This window comes from Biomphalaria glabrata, chromosome 18, assembly GCF_947242115.1.
Source record: "Biomphalaria glabrata chromosome 18, xgBioGlab47.1, whole genome shotgun sequence".
NCBI classification, from domain to species: domain Eukaryota; kingdom Metazoa; phylum Mollusca; class Gastropoda; family Planorbidae; genus Biomphalaria; species Biomphalaria glabrata.
Genome location: NC_074728.1, coordinates 13402265 through 13428750, shown reverse-complemented (window position 1 = coordinate 13428750; position 26486 = coordinate 13402265). Strand labels below are relative to the sequence as shown.

At 31.7% G+C, this 26486-nt stretch overlaps 2 protein-coding genes across 5 annotated transcripts in view; one reads left to right on the top strand and one right to left on the bottom strand.

Moving 5' to 3' along the window:
• Window positions 1-4393, top strand: part of LOC106069807 (glutamyl aminopeptidase-like) — a 52310-nt gene extending 47917 nt beyond the window's left edge. Inside the window, exons 18-21 of the mRNA XM_056016831.1 lie at window positions 202-342; window positions 941-1022; window positions 2224-2297; window positions 2418-4393. Of these exons, the coding sequence (XP_055872806.1) occupies window positions 202-342; window positions 941-1022; window positions 2224-2297; window positions 2418-2487 (367 nt within the window). The 3' untranslated portion in view covers window positions 2488-4393. The remainder of the gene's footprint in view (window positions 1-201; window positions 343-940; window positions 1023-2223; window positions 2298-2417) is intronic.
• A 1245-nt stretch (window positions 4394-5638) lies between these two features.
• LOC106069804 (alpha-mannosidase 2x-like) overlaps window positions 5639-26486 on the bottom strand; it is a 28350-nt gene continuing 7502 nt past the window's right edge. For all 4 annotated transcript variants that reach the window (XM_056016827.1, XM_056016829.1, XM_056016828.1 and 1 more), the window contains exons 8-26: window positions 25044-25171; window positions 24641-24814; window positions 24111-24297; window positions 23715-23892; window positions 22604-22806; window positions 21966-22148; window positions 19889-20003; window positions 18681-18748; window positions 18266-18431; window positions 16658-16794; window positions 15997-16096; window positions 15700-15822; window positions 15332-15446; window positions 13380-13516; window positions 11907-12048; window positions 11599-11732; window positions 10926-11132; window positions 10036-10140; window positions 5639-9214 (exon numbers count right to left, since the gene is read on the bottom strand). In XM_056016827.1, coding sequence (XP_055872802.1) covers window positions 9062-9214; window positions 10036-10140; window positions 10926-11132; window positions 11599-11732; window positions 11907-12048; window positions 13380-13516; window positions 15332-15446; window positions 15700-15822; window positions 15997-16096; window positions 16658-16794; window positions 18266-18431; window positions 18681-18748; window positions 19889-20003; window positions 21966-22148; window positions 22604-22806; window positions 23715-23892; window positions 24111-24297; window positions 24641-24814; window positions 25044-25171 — 2755 coding nt within the window. In that variant the 3' untranslated portion in view covers window positions 5639-9061. The remainder of the gene's footprint in view (window positions 9215-10035; window positions 10141-10925; window positions 11133-11598; window positions 11733-11906; window positions 12049-13379; window positions 13517-15331; window positions 15447-15699; window positions 15823-15996; window positions 16097-16657; window positions 16795-18265; window positions 18432-18680; window positions 18749-19888; window positions 20004-21965; window positions 22149-22603; window positions 22807-23714; window positions 23893-24110; window positions 24298-24640; window positions 24815-25043; window positions 25172-26486) is intronic.

Below are 26486 nucleotides of genomic sequence, written 5' to 3'. Positions count from 1 at the left end.
GTACAATGTTGTCTTTTTCATTGAAAAAGAAATGAAAAGCTTTAAAGTTTACTCATTATAATTTTTGGTATTTATTTAAAATAAAAATGGACATGTTTGTTTTCTTTCAAAAATTATTTCTCCTCTATTCTCTCCCCCATCCCCCCTTTTCGTTTTAAACTGGACTCATTATGTGCTGTTTTATTTCTTCAACATTTCCAGGTACATAAAATGGCTGCTGGATCCATCCAAAATAAAACCCCAAGATGTTCGTGTAGTTATTGGCTACTTTTCTAAAACACCTTTGTCACGCATGGTAGCAGTGCAGTTTGTGATGAGTCAGTGGGATGATCTCATTGCCAAGTAAGAAAGTATTGAGTTAAAAAATGTGAACATCTTTTACTTCCTTCTCTTTAAAGTTACAAACATATTTTTCAAAACAGATTATTACATTCTATAATTGTGTTAACTTAGTTGTGCATGTTAATTAAAGACTTTAACTCTACTTGGCCATTGTGTTTTTTTTGCTCATTTAAGAAACTCATTCTATACTGTAATAGTTTTAGGAAAGATAAAAGAGCACTTATATGGATTTGTGCTAGCTTATGGAATAAGAAATGTACATTTATCTTTGTATCTTTATTAGATTGTGCTTTTGTATCAGTAAGTTATAGTTCAGTTTTATCTATCATTGCTGCTTGACTTTGTCTTCTACCCTGGAGTATATCTAAATTTAGTGAATTTACTGATAGTGTCACTCTAATCAATTATTATAATCCTTACAGTTTCTAGTTTCTTTATATATTCTTAAGTTTTAGCAGTTCTAAACTTAGGCTTTGTTATGAACATTATAACACAACAGATATTTTAATTCTTTAAAACTATATCATCAAGTGTGTCTTTTTTTTTCAGAAATATATAATTGAATGTTAATATCATTTTGTGTGTGTGTGTGTTCCAGATTTAGTAATGATCAATTTATACTAAGGGACATAATTCAAGAAGTAACCGCCTTTGTGAACACAGAATTTAATCTTGAACAGGTTCGGTAGCTTTCTTTTACTTGCATGTTAGTGTAATGTTTCACATTAGCTACACATACAAAATGAGAGAACAAAATATAACTGGTAAACATACGTTGCCAGCAAAAATTAACCAAGCAAAGCAAAATAAACTTTATTTGTTGCCAACATTATCTGCGTTCTATGAATAAAAATGACATAAAATCTCACAGAAGGAAGACATTTAATAATTTCAGTGAAAGAACATTTGCGCATACTTAGGGAGGAAATTTCATCCTACTCTCCAAATCTACCTGGCATCCCATTTGCACTTGCCAGAAGTCAAAGTTGAAGATGTTCCGCAGACGTCACAGGAAGAGTTTATTGACCTCATCAATAGCGATGCCACTAAAAATGATTTCTTTTCAATGTCAATTACACATTGGATTAAATGTTTGCAGTCCTATCCCATAATGTCTGAGATTGTGTTGTGAATGCTTCTTCCATTTCCAACAACATATCTTTGTGAAACAGGGTTTTTCAGCTTGTTAGTTATTAATTCGAAATTCAGAAGTAGACTTGATGCAGAAGATGATATTCGTTGTGCTCTTTCAAAGACTATCCCCAGAATTCCTAATCTAGTTTAACAAAAACAAGCTCTAACTTCTCACGTATTTGGCGTATTTGTAAATACTGTCGAAAAAATATTTCTGTAACAATGTAATTTACTGCATCTAAAACTGTACTCCATAGATTTGTCAAATCATCACTTAAGTATATGTATATATGTATATGCAACATGTATATTGTGAATATGTAATAGAAAAGTAAATAAATGCATGTCTGAATAATAAGCTTTAAAAAAGCTTAATTATACAAGCAAACATTAATTTTACACCAAATACAATTTAAAAAAATTGTTACAACTTTTTGCCATTAGCAAACTCACATTTATCTGTAAACGGAAAAATTTACTGTTGGGGGTTGCCGCCTTGTGGAAATTATATAAGGGGTTGCGGAACTAAAGAGGTTGAGAACCGCTGACCTAGATTCTTCAAAGACCCCAAAATGTTTAATAAACTTAATTTTATTTTCTTATATTTTATCCAGATCAATTCACTCATGAAATGCTAACAATTAAATGCAATGCATTTTATTTTTTGGCTTATTATTTCTCTAATATTTAATAAATGACCAAAGACATTTTTTTTTCATTGATACATTGTCATGTCATTCCATCCAGTTTGAAAGAATATTTGCAAAAAACACTCCAAAAGTAGCTAGCAAGTCTGTGGAGAATGCTTTGGCACTTATAAGGTTTGTCTGAGTTTCAATAGGGCTATTAGTGTTTTAATATTTCACTATTCATATAACACTAGCCAGTTTTTTCACTTGAATAATTGATTGTTCTACACAATGTTTGTGCTTGATTCTCAGAGCCAACATTGGATGGATGAAGACCAACTATGAGAAGATAACTACCTGGCTGGAACATGAAAAATATTAACTTCAACCCTAGCAGGGGTTAAAAGAGGAAAAGGTTTTATTTAATTTATTTATATTGAGAACAAAAATGAGTTGAGTAATTGAAATCCATTTTATTTCAATGTAAGAACAGTTTATTTCAATGTAAAAATGTTTATTTCAATGTAAGAACAGTATTTTTCAATGTAAATTATTACAGAAAAGAAAAAAAATGAAATGCCTGGTCCTGCAATTCTATTACAATGAAAATGTATTAGTCTGCTTGTACAATTTTAATTTTTTTGAACAAATATAAGGCAATTATCACTAGTTTATAGATTAGCTAACAGTAAATAGCTGAATCATACATTTGAAAAGTACACTAATCTGAATGATGAAATATATTATACAATATTAACATAAAGTGTCATGTTCAATACTGCTATTGTTCACAATTTATCAATGATGTTTCTTTTCTTTTAGGACTTAACTAAAAAGCTAAATTCATTAAATAACTATACATTGTTTTCCCAAGATGTCAGAATATTAATGAAGCCTCATGACAATTGACCATATCCGGCATTTATACTCTGTGTGTAATTGACATTATGTAAACATGAAAAAAATGTAAATATTTGTTTGATATGGAATAATGTTATTTTTTTCATGTTTAATTTGGTCTGTTACAAATGATATTATCAGAACATTTTAACAAAACAAAAGATGACATCAGTGATCTTTAATTTAACTGGATATCACACAAAAATGAAAATAAAAAAGACAACATTCATATTTCATTAATAAGGTAACATAAAAATATTTTTAAAAAATAATTTAAAATGTAATGGATGTCCATATTAAATATAATTTCATTCAATATTTAATCAAAATAAGAAAAATGGAAGACAGCACGAATGGCTTTTTGACTGTCAGGATGGTCTGAACCATCTTCTGTCATCTTCATCCCCAGCCATCACACAGAAGGTTTGGACTAGGACAGTTTTCTTTTTTAAAACAAACCTTAGCTAACAGTTCTCAGTCATTCCTAAGTGAATGTGGAGAGAGTTCAATCATTACAGTATTTTTTTAAAATTAGTTCTGAATGACAGCAATAGTTTGAACTCTGATATAAAATTGATTATGCACTATGTTTCTTGTTGATTTGAGAACCCTTGTATTTGCTAAATGTAAACTTAATGAAATGATAATCATGATGAAGCATTGTATATACCTCTACAAATAATTCACAGTGGAAATCAAAATTTAACAATTACTGTTTCATTCAGTTTTATCATATTTATTAAATTTCTAGTTTAACATTAGGATTTTATTTTCTGATTTAGCTTCAGGAACAGTTCAGTGAGAAAAAGAATGTATTAGATTTTTTAGATATTATTATATTATTATATCTATTTCTCTTACTCATGCTTAGTTAAATTTCACTTTGAAAATGTAAAAGAAACAGCCTTATTATTTTTTTAATTATTTAATTTTTTAAATTTGTATTTCAATTGGCACAAATAATGTCCCTTCTTGATTTATAAAATCTAGATACAGGCTATTTCATTCTTAGTTTTTTGTCTTTCTCAATCTTTTAACATTTCATGGTATTTCTTTTAGTTAGAAATCTACTTCTGTGATGTACAGTCGACTTTATATCAATCTCTTTGCCCAATGTTTCTGTTCACTTACATTTGATTGAAACATTTTTTCATATGTATATATAACATTTGTAATTTCCTGTGTTCAGTAATAATTGTTTTTTTTTTTTTACTTTTTGATAAACGTTGTCCACTATAGAACTTACAAGTAGTTAAGATGGGATGCACATATCATTATGTGGTCTACTTTTCATGTGGAGCATATTTTGTTATGTTGCATTGAGTTTTGTTAGCTTTTTTTTTTCTTTACTGCCAGGATTTAAAATAAAGTGAACAATTTTCTTCCTATATTTTTATTGCCACTTCGTTGAATGTCTTGCTCATAGTTTTATTTTTTATGTAGAAGTAAACAACTATCTATAGCTCCTTCTGTCTCAACAGACAATGGATGCACTCTAGCAACTGGCCCAGCTGTTCTGCAGCAGAATAAGAATTTCTTTTTAATTGGCATTAGGTAAGAGAATCATGGATTGTCCATATGTCATGGTTCTGAACCTTACTGGTGCAATCCAAAGTAATGTTACTCTAAGCACTAACTCAGTATCTGGATAATGGAGTAATACCTTAGTTGAGAGTTCCAATGTCTGAGGTGCTACAAAAAAAGGTTAAGGTCAGGGTTAATTCATAAAGCCTTAGTGCAAGATAAGTTACAAATCGGTCAGTTCAGATCTCTTAGATGAATCATCTTACTAGGCTGATACAATTTATCTGCTTGAATCTATTGGTTTTTGAGAATCTACATGCCTTCACCTGTCATTAGAAGCAGTTTCACAGAATTTAATGCAGGTGCAAATTTTTTCTCCCCACCAGCTAATCTTTTGTACCTAAATTATAATTAAATCCAAAGATTGCATAAAAGTCTGTCAGGTCGAATAGAAAGAAGTATCCATGTCTAGGGTCAAAGGTTTTAGTTGAGAACAGTACAACCAACAATGAAACACTTTTATTTCTCTCCAACATGGGAGAGGAATAGTCCATCACTCATAAAAGTCTGGTTTTCATCATGACTTCAATTCTGTAGCCAAGCTGAGCCTCCGAAGTCCTTAGTTTAATTATACTGACTTGAAGATTCAATAGTTCCCTTATTAGTTATAAGTTAATTACTTTGTAAAATAAAAATTTTCTGTGATATTTCATTAAAGTGAATGGAAAAATGCTGGGTAATAAAAGCATAGCATATTAATTATAATATCATTACACCACTTGAATCACAGACAATGTGATAAATTCAGGCTGGACATGCCAAGTCTACCTCTTTCCAAGTCTGGACATGCCAAGTCTACCTCTTTCCAAGTCTGGACATGCCAAGTCTACCTCTTTCCAAGGCTGGACATGCCAAGTCTACCTCTTTCCAAGGCTGGACATGCCAAGTCTACCTCTTTCCAAGGCTGGACATGCCAAGTCTACCTCTTTCCATAAAAGTAACAGATTTTAAGAAGTAAAGTGTTTCTTTCAAAGCCATGAATATGTAGGTTAAATGAAACTAAACCAAACTATAGAAGGTAACAAATAGAACACATCTGAAAACAATCATGATTTCAAGTCCATTTATTATACATAACATATGAAATAGCTTATACATTGAAATCTCTGATATTCATTACATAGTAACATAAATGTTTCATAAATAAATCACATGAATTATGTTCAATATCAGGCACAGATGTGTCAGGGTGTTAACAGTAGCTACTAATTCTTAAAGAGGGCAGCCTAATCATGAGGTACTTGGCAATGGTCACATAGTATAGATTTGAGGAACAAGTGACGTGCTGGTTATTTAGTTAGGGCAGAGATGTCACAGACAGAAGAGTTCAGAGTGATCACATGGTAATAGTTTCAAGTGGCCTAGAACTTGGTGGTCATATGATAGTGGTCAAGTAGGTGTTATTGAGGACAAGCTTTAATATGTAACTTGTGGACATGGAGTTTGTGTGATAGGATATTGATTTGTATGAGCATGTGTGTCTCAGGCACAGATTGACAATGTTATAGTAGGATGTGATCATAAATTAACAAACCATCTAGGTGTTGAAAACTACACTAGACACTAGCTTAACTTACCAATTAGAAATTTAATTAATGTGTATGCCTATTTAGCAAGTAGTATTTAGACTTATTAGATATATATCCCTTAAAAAAGCTTTAGAAGATTTTAACTATATGAGACTTTAGAATGAGGATCTCTTTATTGAGCTGTTGAACTGAGTTGTCTTCAACTTGTTAACCATGTTCAGTCTGACATTATTAAAGATTAATGTCTCAATACAAAATATTTATCTGCACTGACAAATCTAATACCATGTTAAGAACCAAACTATTTTGTCTGAAAAATCTTGAGAATATTATGAGCAGTCATTTGGACTATACAAAATTAATGAAAAAAAAAAAAAAACTTTTTTGATCATAAGGACTGAACTGAGCAGGGGCTTTTCTAAATGTCAACAAGAATAAAGAATGGCTGCAGGTTAGATTTCAGAATAGTTTTTAAAATGCTTAATAACATGTAAAATGGATGATGGGGCAATGAATTATATACAGTTTATACTAGAATGAAATATTAAAAAAAAAACACAATGTTTATACAGTTTATACTAGAAGGAAATATAATAATAAAAACAAAATGTAGAAATAGTATTTAATTTAAAAAAAAAACAACTAAATATAAATTGCACAAAAGAATTTTAAAGTTAATGACAAAAATTTAAGTGCATAGGTGGTGTCATTTGTTTTTCCCCCCTTTTTTTTCTTGATCCCATTGGTTGTAGTGAGTTAATGCTATTGGAAGGTACCAGCAATGTATAAATAAAAACATCATCATACCAGAGTTTTATTTCAATGTAAAAAACAGTATCTTGTAAGTTGTTTTTTTTCAATTAAAAAGGCATTTACAGTATACTATAGCCAAAATAAAATGCCTAGCAAAAATATAAGATTTTAAAAATTGACTAAATGAAACAGACACCAATGATAAGTATACTGAAATCCAAATGATCAAATACACAAGAAGCAAACATCAATAAAATAATGTGTCTAGTATCAACTGACTCTAATGAACAAAAAAACACCCAGAATGATCCAACCTTCCTCCAAACTTAGAATACTAAAGTCAATAAAAAAAACACACACACACTAGATAAGTGAAAGAAAACAAAAAACTAATGTGAATGGTCTATTATGCTTGTATTTGTAATACAATATGGTGATAAAACTCTGGTCATAATGAATGGAATGATGAATGCACTACACACATGGTACATTTAGAAAGTCAGAAGAATCCATAAGAAAACAACCTGCTATATTCTCACATTGTATTTACTCCTCTACATAGTGAAGTCATTGTTTAACAAATTTTGGATGTTTCTTCAGAAAAGATGATTATGTCCTGACCCTAACCTCCTGCAGGTCAGCAGGGGATGACAGCGGGCAGGATTTGAGCTTGGGACTATCAGATGGTAGTTTAAAGTGCATACCACACAACACACTCCATCCAGCTGTCAGTGCTCTAGCTCAATTCTTATATATTAGTAAATGGTTTTAATGTAATCCCACAAAGTTCAGTATAATGACATGCTACTATCTGTTATATAGAGTACAAATAGAAGGTGTGTGTATGTTCCTTATAGAAATCAACATTATGAAACGTGGCAGGAATGTTCCATAGATCATTGTGGAGGCTGTCATATATGTTAGAAGCCCACCCTGACACTGCTTATATTTCTGCTATTTTGTGTAAATATTTATGAATAATTTATCTGATTAGAAAATAAGGAAATGTTACAAATGTTTGTTGAGTCAATTGCCTGTTAGACTTTGTCTCTCTCTTTAAAGAGAAGAAAGAAATGCATTTGTAAATGTGATATGTCAATATATAATGAAAACCTTTGAACCCATTTACAAATAGTATTGCATACTAAAACGTAAACACCAGCTGGGTCCATCAAATAAATATGGAGAATAGAACACTGTGAATTAAACACATAATTAACTATCAGAGGATGATGAGGAATACTAACAGGTAGTAAAATAGTTCAAGGTATGAAGAATTGCCATTTGTACAATGTTTTGTGATAATATTTTAAAATTGCCTTTTAAGTTGGAAAAGTGAAGCAAACCACCAGTAAAACAAAAACAAATTGAATGTTGTCTTTAAAAAAATGTTAAAACGTAAAATCAAGAATTCAATAAATGTGTCAATCCAAAGCTACTAAAAAGAGACAGTTCTCATTTCAACTAGTTCAATCCCTTCAATTCTTCCAAGGACTGCACCAGTGTAACACATCCAGATAATTATCAATTTATTGAAAGCACAGAAATATGTAACAGCACACACATACACACACACACCAGCAGAATGCTCTACAACCATAGTAGTTCTTTGTTTCTCAATCAGTCAACAAGAATACACAAATATTTCTGATTTGAAAATGTAAACCTATTTCTAATAATACTCTTTATCCTTAAATGAAATAAAATACCATTATTGAATACATATTATTGAAGAAACTTTACTGAAGTTATCTTATAACTTTCAACCCAAACACAATTTTAATCAATTTTTAGGTCAACATTTTATTGGGGACATTAAAATATTTTTGTCTAATTTTTAAATGTAATTTTTTGTGTGTTCTCTAGTATTAAAATATCACCAGCTATTGCATACAATAAAATCAATTCTAAATTTATGGGAGACTACTACATAGAGATTTATTATTGAATAAGCAGTCAGTCAGAACTGGTCATGAAAATGATAGCTGCCTAAGTGGATAGAATAAAGTAATACAGTCTGTCATCACTAACCTACATTTATATTCAAGTTTAGAATTTTGTTCAACCTGATTCCCTTTCCCCAACCCCGTCCTTTTCTTTTTTCTTTTGATATGTATCTCTCTGAATGTTCATTGTGCACAGAAGAAACATTGAAAGTATTTCAAACCTACAACTAACACTATCTAAACATTAGTTTATATGTACTTGCACTGCTACTATCTCCATGGGAGGTACTTGAAGACTTGTTTGGGGACTTAGGATGGACACTTGATCATTCATGGTCAAGGATGTTTGAACACTTTCTTTGACTTCCGCATTAGAGAATAACGTAGATAAAGTTATCTGGTTTAGAAAAAAAAAAGGTTTCAGTTTCTGGACATAACATTTTATTGTCAAGAAACTTTAGTTCAATAAAAGAATTATTTTTACACACAAAATAGATTTTCCAAAATATTTCAGAAACCACTAGCAAAAGCTTCACTTTTTAAAAATACATAATTGCCAAATTATAAGCTTATAAGTTTATTTGATTTTAGTGATTAATAGTCATAAACCTAAAATAAGAAAGGGGGAGAGGTTAATCATTCCTATTGGTAGCCCCTATCACATATGTAAATACAATTAAATGGAATCTGTGGGATATAGATGCTTGCTATTGAGAAGACACAGCCTTTGACCACCCTAAGTGAAGTAGAGACAAGGCCAGTTATGAACAGAGGTCAAGTGACCGCAGTTCTGAAAGAAAAATGAGCTGAATGGAAGGATGCTGGCTTATTTAACCCCCTTGCAGGTGCCACCTTTACTTGTAATGTATGTTGGCAGTTATTTAAGACCCTAGCAGGTGCCACCTTTACTTGTAATGTATGTGGACAGTTATTTAAGACCCTAGCAGGTGCCACCTTTACTTGTAATGTATGTGGGCAGGAATGTGTTACAAGAGTCCCAAGAAGTGCTCAATGAGAAGACCCAGCCCATTCTAACAACTACTTGAGATATCTCTCCAAACCATTCAAACTCAGTGACTCTTTGAGCAGCCATTAGTGTGTCATGTAGAAAGGACATTACCATAAGTATACTGAAACAGGAAGTTCTTGATCTATACATGGTTAATTTCTATTGTTTAATGAATACTTCCGCTTTGGTGGCTATTTAAACAAATATACCTTTCCATTCATAGATAAGCAAGACAAATGTGGTGCTGGAAAACTACAGTCACTTGGAAGATTGCGAAGCAACAACAGGCTGGTATCTTTAGGAACATACTGCAACTGAAAAAGAATAAAAACTTATCTGGTTTTTGTTTGTTGAAAATTTTAAAAAATTATTTATTACAAAAGTTTAACTACTAGCAAGAGTTGAATTACTGCCAAAACCAAATTTTAAAGTACATACATTGTTACTTAAATATTTAATTCTGACCAATGGTGTTCTTAGATACACAATGTCTAGTGCACTGTTTTCTCTCTGACTGTTGCACTGCTAATCTTAAAAGATTTTTCCATCTCAAACTAACATGTTCAAGAAAATAGAGAAATGAACATTTCAAACATTCTACTGAAACCAATGAAAGAACAACAAAAAGTTTTATCTGCTCTCATTCTTTAGTTTATCTTGATGTAACAGCAAAACTGTGCAACAAAAGACAGTGTTTTTTTTTTATAAGAGTAAAAATCTAAATCCACAGTAAAATCAGAAATAAGGAAGAATATTCTTACAAATGTTCTAGCAAAATAAAAACAAACAAATTGATCAAGGTTATGAGTAACCAAAAAAAAAAGATTATGCCTGTGGAACACAAAGAACAGCCTGCTTGACTTACCTGAAAACCCATGAAAAAAATTATTACATTCACTTTCAAGAAACATCTATACATAACTCAATATAGTCCCTAGAATATTTTCACAAAACTCAGTGACTTTTAATATCAAATAAGAAAAAAAAATAAATGAGATTACCTGATACTTAAAAATAACTTAAAATAAATAAATAAGTGCACAATGAAAATTGACTTCTACTCCTACTAGCCTGTCTTTCATCAACTCATTTGGTTTACCTCTTTCTGGTCATCACTGTGTTGCAATACCCTCAGGTTGAGCATGTGGAGCTCACAGGGCAAGGATTCACTCAGCAAGAGCATCTCCCTAGCCATTTCCACATCTTTCCCCTGTAGACTTCTAGGCATGGCAAAGATAGGATGAATCAGTGACAGGGAGGACTGCTGGCTAAGCATTGAAGGGAATGATGTTTCTGGGTAGACTGGCTGTAATCAAACAAAAACAAAATATAAAGTATCCAGACTATGAAAACAAAGTTTATAAGAAAGAGAGACAGCAGGATTTCTTATACAGAGGCTGCGGGATATACATTTGAGATCAAAAGGAAAGCTACTGCAGAAAACAGGGTGGACGAGGAAAAGAGAATTGAAATCAGTCACTGGGAGACAATGGTTTTGTCTGTGGTGTAGGGAGGTTACAGGGAGGTCTGAGTAGCCAAATGAAATACTGCAATCTTCCTTAAGTTTGTTTGACTTTAAAAAAAAAAGCATACATGTGGTTAGGGTTTAGTTCATGGAAAACATTCTAACAATTGTTTAGTATGTCAAATACATTTTTGCAACAATGCAATAGAACAAAAAGTCTTCAGCAATCTGCTACATTTTAGCCACATTACAAGATACTCAGAGAAGCTTATATTAAAAACCTAACCAAAGAAAAGTCGTAACTTACTTCAGCTTTGGCCGACCTTTTCTCAAAGACCAATCTAAATCTGCTAGGTGTGGGGTGATTGTCTAAAACTCCCTGACCTAGTCCTCTGTTGTCATCTTGGTTCAATCTACGATCAAGCATCACATCTATGGCATCTGCAGTCAACAATGTGACTTCAGTGAACAATTTACTACTTCAAAAAAAGTAGTTTACAATAATTTATGTTTTATTTATAAGGAACAAACAGGAAGTAGACAACAATAGGATTAATAAAGATACAAAACAATTAATTCAATGAGTCAGTTGCTGTCTAGATTCCATCTACTTACTAGGAATCAAGTTGGCAACGCCAGAAGCCTGAGATGATAACACACTAAATCTCCTAAACTCATCTTGTACATAAGCCATTGTAGGCATCGGGTAGACGTTACCTTGGAGAGTTAACTTTTCATAATACTTCCTCCTTTGCATCTAGAAACAAGTTTTTAAACAGATTTCTTAGTCTGTTTTTGTAGTCACAAGACATGTTGATATGAATGAATGAGAGACATGTTAATATTAATGACACATGAAATTTATATTACCAAGGCATGTTTCTATAGAAACCAACATTTTTTTTAAATGCACTATTGAGCTTATCAATAAATAGACAATTTTAAATTTGACAATTTTTTAAATAAAATGATCATGTAATTGATTTTTAATTTAACAGCATCTGAGTAACAGAAGACATGATGATGTAAGAAACAGTTCACTCTTAACAAAGACTGCAGAAGACATGATGTAAGAAACAGTTCACTCTTAACAGAGACTGCAGAAGACATGATGCTGTAAGAAACAGTTCACTCTTAACAGAGACTGCAGAAGACATGATGAAGAAAGAAACAGTTCACTCTTAACAGAGACTGCAGAAGACATGATGAAGAAAGAAACAGTTCACTCTTAACAGAGACTGCAGAAGACATGATGCTGTAAGAAACAAATCACAGAGACTGCAGAAGACATGATGAAGAAAGAAACAGTTCACTCTTAACAGAGACTGCAGAAGACATGATGCTGTAAGAAACAGTTCACAGAGACTGCAGAAGACATGATGAAGAAAGAAACAGTTCACTCTTAACAGAGACTGCAGAAGACATGATGCTGTAAGAAACAGTTCACTCTTAACAGAGACTGCAGAAGACATGATGAAGAAAGAAACAGTTCACTCTTAACAGAGACTGCAGAAGACATGATGCTGTAAGAAACAGTTCACTCTTAACAGAGACTGCAGAAGACATGATGAAGAAAGAAACAGTTCACTCTTAACAGAGACTGCAGAAGACATGATGCTGTAAGAAACAGTTCACAGAGACTGCAGAAGACATGATGAAGAAAGAAACAGTTCACTCTTAACAGAGACTGCAGAAGACATGATGCTGTAAGAAACAGTTCACAGAGACTGCAGAAGACATGATGAAGAAAGAAACAGTTCACAGAGACTGCATAACTGCATACCAACTTAGCTTTTTCTATGGATCCTCTAACTTAGCCAGGAAAATGTATTTGTCTATTTAGTATGAAAACTATGGGTAAGTGTGGGTGGTAATAGTATTTTGTTTTGAGAATGATAAATAAAATGAGACCATGGGACTAAATCCAGTAACATCTTAAATGGTGGTGGAAAAATGCTGCTTGATTTCTCAACTGATTTTATATCAAACAAATTATAATTTAAAACTAAGAAATAGGTACTAATTTGATATTTTCCGACAGGCATAGAGATAGATCAACATTCAACATCTATCAATCTCTAGTCTTACCTGAAAGCCATTGAGATCGGAATAAAATATATGTTCTGGGTTTTCAATGTTGGTGTGTATCCTCATGCCCACTTCTTTATTCTGAGTGTTTCTGATGTCGACAGTGTTAATTAAATCCACAGAAGCACCATCAAGACCTGATAATTATTGTGATACAGTTGAATTACTTAAAATGAAACTTTAAAAATTTTCGTTGAGTAATTAGAAGACACTACAAAGATTAAAAGGCAAAACTTTCATAGAAACATTCTACCTTTCATCTCACCACATAAACAAAGAAACATTTTGCACATTTGTAAACTTGTCAAATTGACAAAATAAAAAAGACAAAAAACAATGTCACTATTTTTTAGGGCTTGGGCATTTACCAATTACTTGTAACTAGTTGTAATGTTTAAAAAAAATTAAAGTTCCTCTAAGAACTAATAATCTAGGAGGCAGGTGCTGTAGATCTGTCTAAAGTCATGTGGCCAGCACAACTGCCTTCACTTTCTCCACCTCAAGTAAGATATCAATAAGAGCTGTGTAGACTTAGAATTGCTTCATATCCAATAAAATAAATACTTCTTATAACCAGATTTCGCAGCTGTAGATTTTTTTTTTTAGGAAAAACTGTATGATGTTCCCCACAAATCCTCTGCACTATAAAAGCCTACATAATTTTGGCTATAGATTATTGTGGAGGTAAAAAGGTCTGAAGGATATTCAAGACATTTGAAAAATAAATGATCAAAAGCACAACAGTTTTATATTATAAGAGTGTCATCAAAGGGGTAAAAGTGTGTTGTTTTTTTATATAGTATCATTACTTTTAGAAAATAATTATTCTCAATGGAAATTGATCAATTGTCTTGTTTAATGGGCAATATATTTTTCAATAAAAAGCTTGGCCTGTGCATCCTTAGGCCCACTGGTTGAGCTTTTCTTCTTTATAATTGCTGATAAATATTGTATTTCCATGCCTATTGTAGTAAGCTGGTCTCACAAGTTGTTCCAATGAAAATCATCTATGTCCAGCTCTGAGGCCTCTTACATTTCAACATAAAGCAGTCCACAAAACTAAAACCTTAAAACCACCTCTCAAATTTATGGATTATTCAAATATCATGAAAGCTATACATGATGCCAGGGACAAAAAAAAGAATATCACCAGAATGTGTTCAAAGGTGGTTAATGCAGTTACTCTAATAGCATTGAGATAAACCCATCTCATTCTCCTTGTGAAATGATGATGTAATTAACTAATTTAGAAAGTTTATATCAACTCTCTGTCTGGTAAAAAGTTTGTACACATTTTTTCTCCCACCCCCAATCTCAGATCAAGCTGAAAATTTTCACAATTATTGTTATTGGTAATTAATTATTTTGTTGGATATCGAAAAAGAAATTGTACTTGACTGATGTGGTAATATAAAATTAATTAGTCCCCTTTATACTTTGTAGAGAGAAATAGGTTGCCACTTTAAAGTTTGAAACTAACAATATCACTTTCAATTTTCATAAGCACTTCCCTAGCATAGTGGTTAGTGCATTGGCTTGAGCCCTCAAGTTCGAATTCAAGTCTTAAAACCTTTTTTTTTTAAATTTAAAAAACATTTAAAAAGCGATTGCAGTAACATTCACCCTTATACCCCATTCTTTCTAACTTGACTCTTCCCAACTGATCCAGACAAGTGATAGGATTACAGCGCATTGAGAAAGCTATATGTAATTGCATTAAACAAAAACAATTAGTATAAATATTTCTAATCTCACAGATTTATTATTGTTAGTCTAGATCTATTATGAATTTAATTAGATGACTGAAACAAACTAATTGATACAACTACACTTAATATAAGCTTTTTTTTTTCTTTTTAAAGTATTTTAAAATATTTTTTAAAATTTTAATATATTTGTGACACATTGATACAAAACAATTGTTTGACAACCTCTGGATCACAAATGTTTACCTGGAGAGTTAAAAAGTTTGACTATATGGTGTACATATGGAGTCAGAACATGGACTTCTGAAGTGATGGGACCTTGTACAATTTTGATCAGACTTGGCTTGGACAAGAGCAAAGGCTGGACAATACAATAGGATCAGCTTTAAGAAAACAAGTTTTATGATTTAATAACTTAATAATGTCTGTATGGCAGTAACGCTGCTATTTGTTTTTAAACAGTGTAATTATTTTTATCCTCATTTAAATTGCTTTCTGGTTTGTCAATTTTATGTTTATATTTAATAACTAAAAATATGATCTTACTAAATGTTTTTATTATACAAAATTTTGCATTCTATTTGCTTGATTGTTAAACTCTAGTTCATTCATACCTTAGCCTCTCCATCAGGTAAAAATAGATAAGCTCCAGACTTTTCATTGGCCATTTTGGTACCATACTGGATAAACTCCATCTCAGACTTGTATAATTCTCCATTGGATAAAGTTTTCACAGACTAAAGAGAGAGAGAGCAAAACATTGTGTTTGCCACTTTAGAACAATATGTACTCTCTTAGACCTCAAAAAGATTTTCTAAACACAAGGAGCTGCAACCACCAAGTCACCAAAAAAAACAATGAAATAAACATAATTTATTATAACTTTCAAAGCAGAACAGAAATACATTAACCTTCAAAAGACCAGTACTGCCTGAGAAAGTGCACTCAAGAAATTTAGTTTCTAATTTGAAATCTGCTTCACTGTTGGCAACTTCCATTGTGAAAGGCTCTCTGGAAAATAATATTTTTTTCTTCAAAATTTGTAACATTTTATTTTTTAAATTTTAATGTTCAAAAATATATTAAAAAAAAAATAAGTCCTTCAAAATGTTGAATAAATGTTGACCATATATTTCCAAAATGAAACACTATGACAATACTAAACAATATCAAAACAGTTGACGAGGAAAACACAAATATTTATAAACAATTGTATACATTTCTTTTAAAATAGACTTTCTTTTAGATACATATTTAATATTTACATTGAAAATTTTATATAGAGCTTTATAGAAAGTAACATGCAAGGATTAACTATTGCATTGCTAATTGTTTGTGTTTGTAATGTTATTACAGTGCCTTGAGCCTACATTTTGTTTGCTAACAGCGCTTTATAAATAAAATTATTATTATTATTATTAATTATAAGTCTATACCTTTTTCTTTTTATATAGGATAAGATTGTCCAAGAGTCTGTAGCCAAATGAATTCATGATTAATTGTTCATGATTCATGATTAATTGTTGATAAAACCTGTTCCATTGACCTATTGCCAAGTATAATGCCACTGACCTTTTCAAATCATAATTTTTGTCAGGATTGAGAAACTTGACAGAAACTAAATGATTCTTTCTATCTTGTCCATTCTCTACTTTCTTGATAGTAAATCTCCTGACACTAAGTCCAGGGACAACTGCTACAAATGACACCTGAACAAAACCAATCAAATCTAAATCAAGAGACAAAAATCTAACTGAAAATGTTAACTAAAATTTCATTCCAGCTAGATCAAATCTCACAAGATTAAACTAATGAATCATGAAGCATTAAGTTGTTGTTTTAAATCTCATCCTACAAAATATACAAAATATAAACACAATCTGGAAGAAAAAAAACCTGAACAGATTGAATGTTGGTTGCCTGAACCAGTTATCACGCTGGGCTCGTTATCCCCCTAGGAGCAATAGTTCAATACAATTCAACAAAACACACACACATTTTGTTAAATTTTCTTGGCTCACATTCAAAGGACATCAGTAATAAAATCTTGTCTCAGAGAGAAATGAGTCTTTGAACCTTTCATAACTTTTTTTAACAGCCTCTTTGAATAGATTTTCAAATATTTAGTAGAGCTGCTGTACACAAAATAAATAACCAGCTATACCTAATCATGGGAAAGGCTTTGGGAGTCAACCTTGAGGAAAAATCTGGAGCTAGCAATTTAGAGAGTTTGAAGCACACAGTGCTACACACTGTGAGAGCTTGGGATGTCACTGACCCCAAACTGTATTGGTACTTGCTATTCCTATGGATAGAGGAGGAGGAGGAACTGCTCTGTGGGCAATATCATTCTGACAATAGCTAATGCCCAGGCGTTAATCTCCTTTCTATGAGATGATTCATAGTTGCTTCACAAGTACCTTTCAAGTTAACAGCCTTCTTTCCCTTCTTAGGCTAGAATACTTAAAAGTAAAGTAGCAATTATACATAAAACACTGAACCATTATCTTCAAATACAAAAACAATATCTAATAAAATACTCAGAAAGACACAAAGATAAAGGCACATTCCTCATTTCATACACTAGGAAAAATGTGTACAAATGCTCCTCCTTCCTTAGAGCAAGGAATGGGTTGCCTGAGCCAGCCAGGAAAACATATGACTTGGCAGAATTCAAGGCATTGGTTAACATGCATGACTAGATTGACCTAGGAATATACGTTGGATGTCTGTGTCTTATAAGATAAAATAGGATAGTATTTACATTTTAATGACTTATTACCTAGTTTGTAAAGAACCCAAGTTGAGAAAAATCGTTTAAAAAAAAAAAACAAGAAAGAAAACAAAATTGTCTTGCTGATCACTTTTAATTCTAGTCTAGGAACATCCACTAAGAACAATCTGATGAGTCAGCTCTAATGACAAATTAGCACAAAATAAAGACACTTGTCTTAGCTCGTTGGAAGAAAACTTAAGATCTGAATTTCTCCAATGAAACATACAATACACATAGACATATGCTCTAATGTATTTTTAAAAAATGTTTTTTTTTTTCAAAATTTTGTAACTCAATATGCCTACATATTTCAACACACAAAACCATTATGAAGCATATTGCTTTCAATGACCACTCAAGAATTCTAAAGGATTTGGTGAGCTATAAAAAAAAAAGTCTACTACCTTATAGATGTTAGATGAAAACACTCCAGGCTCAGTCCAGAATGGATCAATTTGTGAATGTATGGTTTGATCGTTTTGGTCCCTGACTTCCACAAATGGCCATGATGTCCACAACTGAACTACCTCAGTTCTTGTTTGTCCCAGAGAATTGTACAATAGCACTGATCTGAAGTAAGAGAGATGAATCCACAAATAATACATCTTTTAATTAACAAAATCAAAGTGAAAGACAAAGATATCATGAGAAAATGTTTTGGATAGTTAATAAGAAAAACTATTATAATAATATCAATAGACAAGTCCTTATCTCTTCTTATCTATATAAACAACAGACTAAAATGAATACATTTGACTAGATGATTAGTTGTACATGCCAGTAAGATGACAATTCTGATAAACTATTTTTTAGACTTACTTTGGCTCAGAGCTAAGTTCAAGGATAGGCCTAGTGGGCAGACTATCATGGCTTGATCTCTCTTGATCCTAATAATCAAAACACCAGTTAAATCTTCAAACATAAATTTAAGTGGTTTATGAAATATTCATGATTGAATATTTTCCTTAGTTGTTTCAAATGATCTAGATTGTATAATCAATCAAGTTTAGGGCTAAAATTTACATTTCCAATCCAAAAATTATTCTAGTGATAAGACCAGTTGTAAAAAAAAGGTTTTTTCCTATTTACATTAATGTTTTTAATAAATATTAAAGGTTTTTTTCTTCTTTTTTTTTTAGGAAAAAAAAATTGAAAGTTAAAGAATTGTTAAACAACTATAACTTTTAACTTCTAATGTAGAGTTAAAATTAACTCTAAAGGAAACAACCACTTTTAGGTATATAATTTGAATCAGGAATTCAATCAGGAATAAGGCACTAAGTATTTGCCTTGCAAAATGTGTTTCTAAAGCATAATAAAAAATACTTAAAAAAAAAATAAAGCTTATATACAGTGTAATTGTATCAATTAGTGTGGATCTGTCATGTAATTAATTTTGTAATAGATCTACACTAACAGTAATAAATCTGTGCGCTTAAAAATATTTGTATCAATTGTTTTTGGTTAGCGCAATTTTATGCTTCTAGCTTTCTCAATGCGCTATGATCCTACCATTTGTCTTAATAACCAGTTAGGAGAGGAGAGGAGGGGAGGGAGGTATCTGAGTGAATGTTACTTTAAATGCATTTAATATAAAAAAAAAAATTAGGTTGAACAACTTGAATTGAAACTTAAGGGCTCAAGCCCTTTAAGCCAATACACTAATGACTGTGCCAGAAAAAAAGTTTCAAAATTTTTAAGCGGCAACCTGATTCTCTACACAAAATATAAAGGAAGATAATTCAGCTTATACCACCACATCTGTCAATAACAATTTATTTTCCTTTTTCAATACAAAACAAAAGAATTAATTACCTATAGTTCATCAACTAATTGGTCAATTGTTTTTTTTATTGATTATTGTTTTTTCAGATACAAGAAATAATTGTGCATATTTCAACTTGATCTGAGATTGAGTGTGGGATAAATAATGTGTACAAACTTTCTATCAGACAAATAGAGTGAAATGATATAAGCTTTGTAAAAATATAGTGCCACAAGCTTCTCAATAAAAGAAATTGACTGACCATTTTAAATAAGAGATTTCCTTCAGTAAAAGTAAAGTCCGTTTTTGTCTTCATCAAAAGAAATGTGCTACAAGCAGATATAATTGTCTTGACGTTGTGAAGGGCCCGCAGTAATCTGACAATATAATAATAAAACATTATTCTACAACAATTCATTTCACTGTTATAGAACTTATCGACTAAAATGGCATTTCTCATTTAAAATGTGCCCAGAAAACAATATTAAATGATGTTTTAGAAGCTATGGACTTATAGTACTAGGAGACCAGCTAAGAGCTTAACCCCTTCTTGATTCTCATTAACATTGCCAGGATTAACTCTTTCTCTCCCAAGTGACGATAATAGCGTCTGTGGTTTTCGTAAAAGCCGATTAAGCGACGACATTGTCGTCGGTGCAGTTAAACATCTTTGTTTCATTCCTATTCTTAGTTAATAATTTTAAATGCTTATATTCTAAATCTATGTGATTTCCGCTTGCAGAAGAGTTCACTGTTTACTTCCTTCAACGTGGCTTTAATATTACAGAGCGTTTTGAAAGTCATCTTTTTTTAGTTTGTGTTAAAATGGAAATGGAGCCCGGCCCATCTGGAGGTCGATCTACTAAAACTTGTAGATCTAAACTATATTCGGAACAACAAGTAAAAGACCTTATTGATTCAGATGACGGTGATTTTGTTTTATCAGTTCATAGTGATAGTTCTAGTGTCAATGTTATTGTTAGATCTAGATCTACATTCTAGATCTGAATCTGATAGTTCATAAGCTGATGAACCTGCCATGCCCCCTCCTAAAAACTAGACGTATTAGCACAAAGAATACATCTAAATCTAGGCCTGTTTCAACAAATTTTAAAAATGCAGAGATGGGTACTACAACAGAAAGCAATTTTAAATTTATTCCTCCCAGTAAGTCTAGATCTACTTCAGCCAATGTGGTAGATTCAGGTGTCAACATGAGCTTATTCAATTCTGAGTCAACTGAGCTTTACTCTACTAGATTCCGCAATTGTTGATAATCTTGTTGATGCAATAAACAGTTATGCAGTCTACATAATAAAATTAAACACTGCAGTATGCAGGACATCCATTTTTACAAAATGGAAACAAGTTTCTAATTATGAAATTTATAACTTTCTGACCATGACTACACTGATGGGACTTGACTCATCGTTACGTCCCCCACATCATTATGGATTATTTTAAATACCACAGTTAAAACATGAAAGTTGTTTTTTGTTCAGGCAAATATTATGTCAATAGCAATGAATCACTTTCATTTGAAATAAATCATGTGCAGTGTAATTATTTTCTTACTGGAACTTAATGTTGCAAGTTTTTTTCTCATAAATTTTCTATGGTGGTGACCTTGGATAATGTGCTCCAGTTTTGTACTCCATGAGTTTTTCATTGTTTTAGTGACAGTTCTATTTCATGAAAATATGAATAAGGATTATAAAACAATAGCATTTAATTCAATTTGGAATATAAATGATCTTCTTATATGACTTGGATTAAATTTTTTGTTGTCCTTTGGTGAGTTTTCAGATTTTCATTTTACTTTTGATAAAGCAAAAAAAAAATACCACTTCAATTTATACACTTGATTTTTGTAATATCTAAAAAGAACATTCATTTTCCTTTAATTCAATATCAAAAACATTATTCTATCATTGTAAATAAAAAAGTTATACCATTTAATTAGAACATGTTAGTGCACTACAATCGGATTAAATTTATAATTCCGTCAGAAAGTGGAAAATAATTACAGAGAGGAAGAGTTAAAACCTTCAGTTACTGACAATAAAAATATCTATACCAACCTATAATATTTTTTTTGATTAAACAACTACAATATTGTTAATGTCTTTTACAGATTTTTCTTCCAAAAAGAGGATTATTATATCATACAATATCCTTGTGTTCCTCTAGTTCTATATGTTAATGATTAAGGATAAAGTTTAGAAAGCATTCTAATAAAACACAAAATTTGGAATGTTCACAAATGGCTGCCTTTTTCTGTTCCGTTTTAGTTTATTGCCTGCTAGAAAAATGTGAGACTGTGACTAAAATGAAACTACCTCTGACCATAATCAACCATAACAAAGTCTTTGGCTGTTCCTGTAATAGCATCATGGTGCTGAAAGAGACCAAGTGCTCTTCTAGCATCTACCAACTTTTGCATGAAATCTCTGCTGGGGAAGTTGGCAGCTGCATGCTTCCTGGCTTGAACCTGAGTCAAACTGAAGATTATTTCAGCCGACCTGAAATAGAAAGAAGGATATTGAGCAAAGATATGCTTAAGTATTGTAGATCTCAGCATTACAGTAGATGATTAAAATAAATAAAACAGAAGAAAAATAAAATGGCACAAAAAATTAAAATTATCATTAAACAAAGCAATGATTCATATTTTTTGGTTGTGTGTTGTGTAACACATTTTCTCTTGGATAAGAAAGTCTTCTGTTTGTTAATCTAAATAAGCAAATTTAGTTGTTATTTAATGCAGTAACAAAAAAAAGTATTCATATTAAGCTAATAGATTCAGAAGCCATGTGCTACCAATCAAATGTCCTTTCTGATTTATCTAGTGTTTAAAAATATCTAAAATACATAAGTACAGCTGCCAACATTAAAGATAACAAATGGCATTAATATTTACAGTTTATAATAACAGATTAGAACATTAGTAAGCTGATTATATTTCAAAAATTGTCACCTAAGATTGTGTTCTAATACTCGATCTAAGTTCTTCTGCAGTGGACGAGATGTGAAGTACCCTGACCAATAGTGGTCATCTCTGTCTGCATAGGAGAAAAAGTCTCCACTTAAACTCAACAAGTTGGGAGGTTTTTGTCCAGGTATTGTGGCAGAATCTTTATACAAAGTGTTAAAGTAATCACTCAGTGTGCCAAACTGACCCTGTCAGGATACAGGAAGACAGTAAATGTAATAATGCAGGAGAACATCACATAAAATTCATAATACTGACTCCTGTAATGCTGCAGGATAACATTCAACAAAAGTATCCAGCAACAATACAAGAGGAGAGTGAATAACATTCATCAAAATTAACTAGCAGCAATATAGGAGAGTGTATAACATTTCCTAAATGTACCTATCAACAATACAGGAAGAGAGTGTATAATATTTCCTAAATGTACCTATCAACAATACAGGAAGAGAGTGTATAACATTTCCTAAATGTACCTATCAACAAGAGTTTGTATTAGAAAATAAATTCGTATTTGCATTTTATTCATTCTTTACTACGTACAGAATTACTTTACAAGCTTTGCGCCCTGTAGCAAAGTCATACAGTATATCATAAAAATTATATTTCCTACATAGATCACGCTCAATAGCAAGAATTACCAAATATTTCAATCTATCTACGAGAATTGTTGACCTCAAGTAATTCTTCATTAGTTTTTTCAGGCGGGAGAAGCTTTTTGCACCAGATTCCACAATTTTTTTTCCATATTGAATGACACCCCAAAATGACAATTTTTGTCTATATAGTTCAGGAGATTTGTGTGAGCTTTCAAAAGATTTTAATCATTTTCATAGATTTCAATGACTTTTCCGTATACTTTGCAATTTCAGGAAATTTCCAGGAGGCTGCAGGAAATTTGTTATACGTTATAAAATGGTTATACTAATAATTTACATCTAGAATTAGCTCGGGTCCTATGAAAGTGCAGGGCCCACTGCGGTCGCATAGGTTGCAGTGGCCTAATGCCGACCCTGCAAAATAGCGGTGTATGCTACACCATGGGTCGACTAGTTTACTATAATCTACCTATTTCTATCAAGGTACAAAAGTTTACCTGGGCCCCTAGGTCTGGGTGCTCGTTGATATACTTGAAGATTTTTTCATAATTCCCAAACTGGAGGTCAAACTCCTCCATCTGCATGTATCTGAAATCATCTCCCAAAGGGACCAGCAGCACATTAGTCTTGTAAAGTGTGGCTTTCTTTTTCCACTGATCTAATATTATAGCAGCCCTTGCAAAATAGCATGTTCAGATTTTAACTGACATGATTATGTGTTATACAAACAAAATAAAATAAGCTAAATGAAACAAATTCGTAAGTATATATACTATAATGTAATACATAAATCATATTATGTAATAGATTTAAATTTCTAAAATAATAGGATAGTAAAAATATTTTTTTGGGTAATAAATGTTAGCCAATAGCCATATTCAACTAACACCAACCTTTGTGCAACATTCTCATTTGTGATAGCAACAGGATTGATATTCCAGGGACATCTAAAAGGACTTCCTGGCAACCTTCTGAAATCAAACTGGCAGCACACAGCAGGTTCAGGGCCACATGTATGTGGAATGTCGTAAGAATAAAATGGCATCATATGTGTAAAGATGTCTGTGTTTCCCTTCGAATCTTGTTTCAAAAATAGTAAAAAAAAAAAAAAAAAAAACAACTTTATAGAGATTTTTTTTTAACTCTATGTATCTTAATTTTGTACTTTAATTTTAAATAATAAAAACAAGTTTAAATTTACAAAAAGAAATGTAAACGCTATATAAATAGCTTTTAAAATAAAGTCTGCTATTTGCTATATTGCAGGTATATTCTAAGTTTTATTTTAATATTAAGCCTGCTATCTTCACACATAATTTAAATGGTATATTAATTTAGCACTGTCTATAAATGTATTAAATATGTTTTGGTTTAAATGAAATGAGTTCACATTTATTATTATAGTGTTTGAAATAACATTCACCCCATTGCTGTCTCCACATATATTCTAAGTTGCGCTCTCGAGCCAAATGTTTTTTTATTGAGTAATGAACTCTTTGAATCAACATGCTCTTAAAATGAGACCTCTTCAACAAATAGGCCATAGTAGATGAATAGCCAAACGGATCGACAGCCCATCCAGATTGAGGAACATAACCTTTAAAGAGAAAAAAATAAAACAAGAATAGTTCAGTAAATAATAACAATATTTGTGTTCAACATATAAAGTGAAAATTCTCAAACTGTAATGATGGTTTACAATAGAGACTAAATGTAGATTAGAATCTTTAAGAGTTAAAAGAGACAGTTTCAATGAAACTGCTCCTGAAAATGAAGGGAGACACTTAGTCTAAATTGTTGAGCAATGTTTCTTGAACTTTACTCACCTAGTGTATTATTGAGCCACTGGTTGCCTTCTATAAGTTGATCCAACATTGCATAATAATGAGCATTAGCTTCATCAGTCATCACCCAACCACCTGTGGAAATTTCAAACTGACCATTGGCTATTAATCTGAAATGATACCATAAAAATAAGAGCTAATTATGAAGAAAACTCTGAACAAAAAAGCATTTCAATAGTTAGTTATGTCTTGATCAAAACGTTAAACAAAGTCTAAAAAATGTCACTATATTTCACTATCACCAGTCCCCAAAACTGTGTTTTAATTTAGATAAAAATTACTCTCTTTCTGTAATTATTTTCCCCTTTTGATGGAATTATCCATTTTGCTCATTTGTATTTCACTAAGCTGTTATAATTAGACTTTGACAACTTTTTTGTTTGTTGTCAGAAAATGTTTTATATAGTAAAGAATTAAATGAGAATGCATGCCCTTTTTATGTATTATAATTTGATGTTTATAAAACTAAAAAGAAATTTTATTTTGAATAATGGAGTTTAAAAACAGAAACTTAGCAATTGTGGACAAGTCTCATTAGAACAAGATCTAGGCAATATTTTATGAATCAAATTGAACTAAAAGTATTTTTTATGATAGTTTTTCATATTTTCAAAAAATTTAATATGTATCATATTAGACTTAGACTTAGACTTAGGTCCTCCCGCGCCGTTCGGCGCATTGGGCGGCAAGCTGTCTCCATAATGATCTGTCACTGGCAATGTCTGAAGCCTCTTCCCATCTGGTGTCCACTGTTCTGAGGTCCTCCATGAAGGTGTGTCGCCAGGTAATACGAGGACGTCCCTGTTTGCGCTTTCCTCGTTTTGGCTTCCATGTTATCGCAACTCTTGGTGTGCGTAATTCATTTTGACGTAGAACATGTCCCGCAAACCTCATGCGACGCTCAGTCACAACCTCACTAAGTGTTCGACTCCCAGTTCGGCAAAGGATTTCCTTGTTTCATATGTATCATATATATATATATAAAAAAATTAATTGACAGGGCTCACTATCCCATGTGAGAAGCTTGAACTTGGCTTGGATAGGCTACTTATGAAGGAGCTTAAAGTTCGACACCCGACTGGAGCAGAGTTGTGTTTACTGAGTGCTTACAGGCAACACTGAAAACCCTTTCCCACATACCCTCCTCCCCCCACTGGTCCACAATTGAGATTGGACCATAGCGCTCTTAGCATATAAAGCTATAAATATTTATTATTTATAAAAAATAGAGCCTTATTTAACCCCAATCTTCAAAACATTCTTGGTAAAATAAATTAAAAATGTTAAAAATCTGTGTTTCCAATGGAAACTATTTAGGATTAAATGAGAAGCAATTTAAAAAGTTTTGGTAGGAAAGAAACAAATGACTTTTTAAGCATCAAATATAATATCATCAATTTGTCTAAAGTAATGGGGTCAAAACAA